Source organism: Cyprinodon tularosa, unplaced genomic scaffold (assembly GCF_016077235.1).
Source record: "Cyprinodon tularosa strain WSP-4 unplaced genomic scaffold, ASM1607723v1 ctg164, whole genome shotgun sequence".
Taxonomy (NCBI): domain Eukaryota; kingdom Metazoa; phylum Chordata; class Actinopteri; order Cyprinodontiformes; family Cyprinodontidae; genus Cyprinodon; species Cyprinodon tularosa.
The window spans coordinates 1,038,684-1,041,865 of NW_024038475.1; the positions used below are offsets into that span (position 1 = coordinate 1,038,684).

The 3,182-nt window shown below is 35.5% G+C and overlaps 1 protein-coding gene across 1 annotated transcript; it reads left to right on the forward strand.

The window, feature by feature from the left end:
- Positions 1–571: 571 nt before the first annotated feature.
- Positions 572–2,865, forward strand: LOC119780672 (duodenase-1-like). The gene is made up of 5 exons (XM_038280790.1): positions 572–685; positions 763–910; positions 988–1,120; positions 2,224–2,478; positions 2,566–2,865. Exons 1-5 carry the CDS (start codon positions 631–633, stop codon positions 2,830–2,832), a joined length of 858 nt encoding a protein of 285 aa, XP_038136718.1. The 5' UTR covers positions 572–630; the 3' UTR covers positions 2,833–2,865.
- The last annotated feature ends 317 nt before the right edge of the window (positions 2,866–3,182 follow it).

Sequence of the window (3,182 nt, forward strand, 5' to 3'; positions counted from 1 at the left end):
CCTGTGTCATTTTCTCATCCCTTTTCCTTTCTTTAAGGAGTAACACCTGCTCTCTTAAGAGCTTTACATTTCTTAAAAGCATTCTTTGGTCTGATTAAATGAGTCTGAATTTTGATATTCTTTTTTCTTATTTGAAGGGAAACTCAATGCCAGCTAAAGCAGCCCCAGCCCCCTGAATAGGTGACTCCTAAATATGCTTTCAGAAAAACTGAGCATATGTCTCGTTGCAGATTTAAGTCTCTTTTGTAATTGAAATAACTTGGATGACTAAGAAATTGCATAAGCAAATAAAATATATAGTTTTTCAAATCACATTACATCACATGAAGGACTTAGCATGCCATCTGAAATATTTTAACATATTTAAAATACTGCTTATGTTTGCTGCCTGTGTATACCTTTTTTCTCTAAACTGTGTGGCTTATTTTGACCTTAAAGATTTAAAGGAAATGAGTCAATGTGGCAAGTATTTGCGGGCCAAAAATTTTTTCGCATTTAATGTTTATGGTTTCTATGGGGTCCAACATGAGATCTTATCTTTTTAGATCAGACTACATGCAGGCAAATTGTATAAAAGAGCTTAAAAACTTCTGCACAGCTAGAATCAGTCTGGCACAATTTACTGACACCATGCTTGGCTTCAGTGAAGTTAATCTTTTACTCCTGATATTTCTCCCAAAAACAGGTAAGACAAATTCTGACTTTTTTTTTCTTATATTAACAAGTCACTGAGCTAACTCTATTTTTTACACATAATTTTAGTTTACGGGAGTCATATCATAAATGGAGAAAAGGCCCCTGCAAACTCGATGCAGTATATGGTCTCAGTCCAAAGCGCTGGGAAACATATGTGTGGAGGCTTTCTGATCAGTGAGGACTTTGTGGTCACTGCTGCGCACTGCAGTAATTCGTAAGTCAATGTTTTATTTCTGTTCATTTGTTTCAGATGTACTGTAGCAATAACCTCCTTACCCTAATTAATTACAGCAAACCTGATGTGGTTGTCGTGGGAAGTCATGATCTCCAGAATTCAAATGTAGAGAAAATAAAAATTGAAAAACAATGCAAACACCCAGATTACCTGGATGTAAATTATGGCGATGACATCATGCTTCTCAAAGTAAGTACTTGTTAACAATATAATATTTTATTCTGTGCTAAATTCATAACAGTGAGTCATTATTAGTATTTGCAAGTATAATGTTTTTCTACAGCATAAATATTTTGTAGATATTTGTATAATTTCTTCCAATCCCATATCTGCTTCATTGACAAAAGGTCTATAAAATCCTTCTGTTAGTTAAAAAATCACCAAATGAATCTGAGATGGAAAAAGTACTCACTTTCCGTACTTGAGTAAAAGTACAGATACTTGTGTTAAAAAATACTCTGGTAAAAGTGGAAGTACAGTTGCCTACATTTTAAATGGATGTCTGCCAATAGGACTAGATCTCCCTTGTGTTCTTTTTCAATCATCTCGTCGTCCATACTACTATGCTAACGCCACCGCCACCAAGCTGCAATGATTTGCCGCGAATGAATACCGCCGAATCTGTCGATTCATCTTGTAGTGGTGCGTCAAATGCAACGTAGATTCCCATCCAATTAGATTGAATTTGGTATTGATGACGTCAAAAATAATAACGGTAACTCCATTGAAATGATTCAAAACTAAACTAACGAGCCAATGTTTTAAAATGTAAGGAGTAGAAAGTACAGATATTTGTGTAAAAATGTAAGATGTAGAAGTAAAAAGTTGCCATAAAAATAAGTAGTAAAGTAAAGTAAAAATATCAGAAAAATCTACTTGAGTACAGTAACGAAGTATTTGTACTTCGTTACTTCCCATCTCTAAAAATACATAACTCTCATGTTGGTTCTTTTGCACCACATGCATAATCATACGAAGAATCAGTGGGTTTTAACACTTTATTTACGAAAAGCAAGACCAAGACCACTCAGGTCTTCTAGTTCAAGCCAACACTGTACACCCAGAACTGGCACCGAACTTCATCTGTAAAAGTAGCAGCATCACATGATAATTACGTACAAAGGTTAGCGCATATTCTAAATGGTTTGTCGTGTTTTTTTTTATAAAAAAGCTAACACCTATAGATGTGTTGATATTTTTATACAGTCATTTTTATACATGTCATGTCCAAACACAACTTGGACATTTTTTTGTCTAAATGTTTTTTTTTTTTCCCCTTTTTGTGTTTTCAGCTCTCAAGGAAAGTTTCTGTTAACAACAGAGTAAAGACCATTCGCATTGCAAGGCCTGGTTTTTTTTTACATGACAATCAAATGTGTTCTGTCGCTGGATGGGGTAAAACTGAAACCAGTGACATCAGTAACGATCTGAGAGTGGTCAATGTGTCCATCATCAACAAAGACGTCTGCAATAAGGAGTGGCAGTATGGGCTTCCACCCAATGTGATCTGTGCTGGTGGATATAATACAGAAAAAGGATTCTGTCAGGTATGCCTTTGATGTTAAGAGTATATTAATAGTCTAATCATTGTTGGATAATTAAAAAAGAAACTGAAAAAATTCTCATTCTTACAGGGTGATTCTGGTGGCCCTCTGGTGTGCAACGGGATAGCTGTTGGGATTGTGTCTTTCAACCAAAACTTTAACTGCGCCTACCCAAATGTGCCGAATGTTTATATTAATATCTCTAAATATTATGGTTGGCTTAATGATGCTTTGAAGAATAACAGTCGTTGCGGCCCAAACTTTTGGAATGAATCATTCTTCAAGCTCAAAAGTGTGTGGGTGAAGGGATTGTGCTTCTTATTTAGATCACCCTGGCTGCTTCTAGGCTTTAACTGAACTGCGCAGTAAATAAAAAAACTCTTCAAGTTACGTCAATGCTCTCTTCTCTTTGAACACAAACCATCATAGAAAGAGAGAATGTACAAAAAGTATTACTGGAATACAGAGATGTATGCTTTAAATTAGCTTCAGTTCCATACCTAATGGCTGATAGGATTCACATTCTTAACGTTGGCAGATTACAGGGGTGTTTGATGGTTTTCAAAATGTTTCATTGTTTGATGTTTACATGGTATGATGCTTCTGTCTCTTTGTTGCATAAGGTGGCAATGTCCAGATAATGTAGTAGCCTGTCTCAGAAACAGGAAAACATTGTGCAGTTTGTCTTAAAAATGACCATACAATGG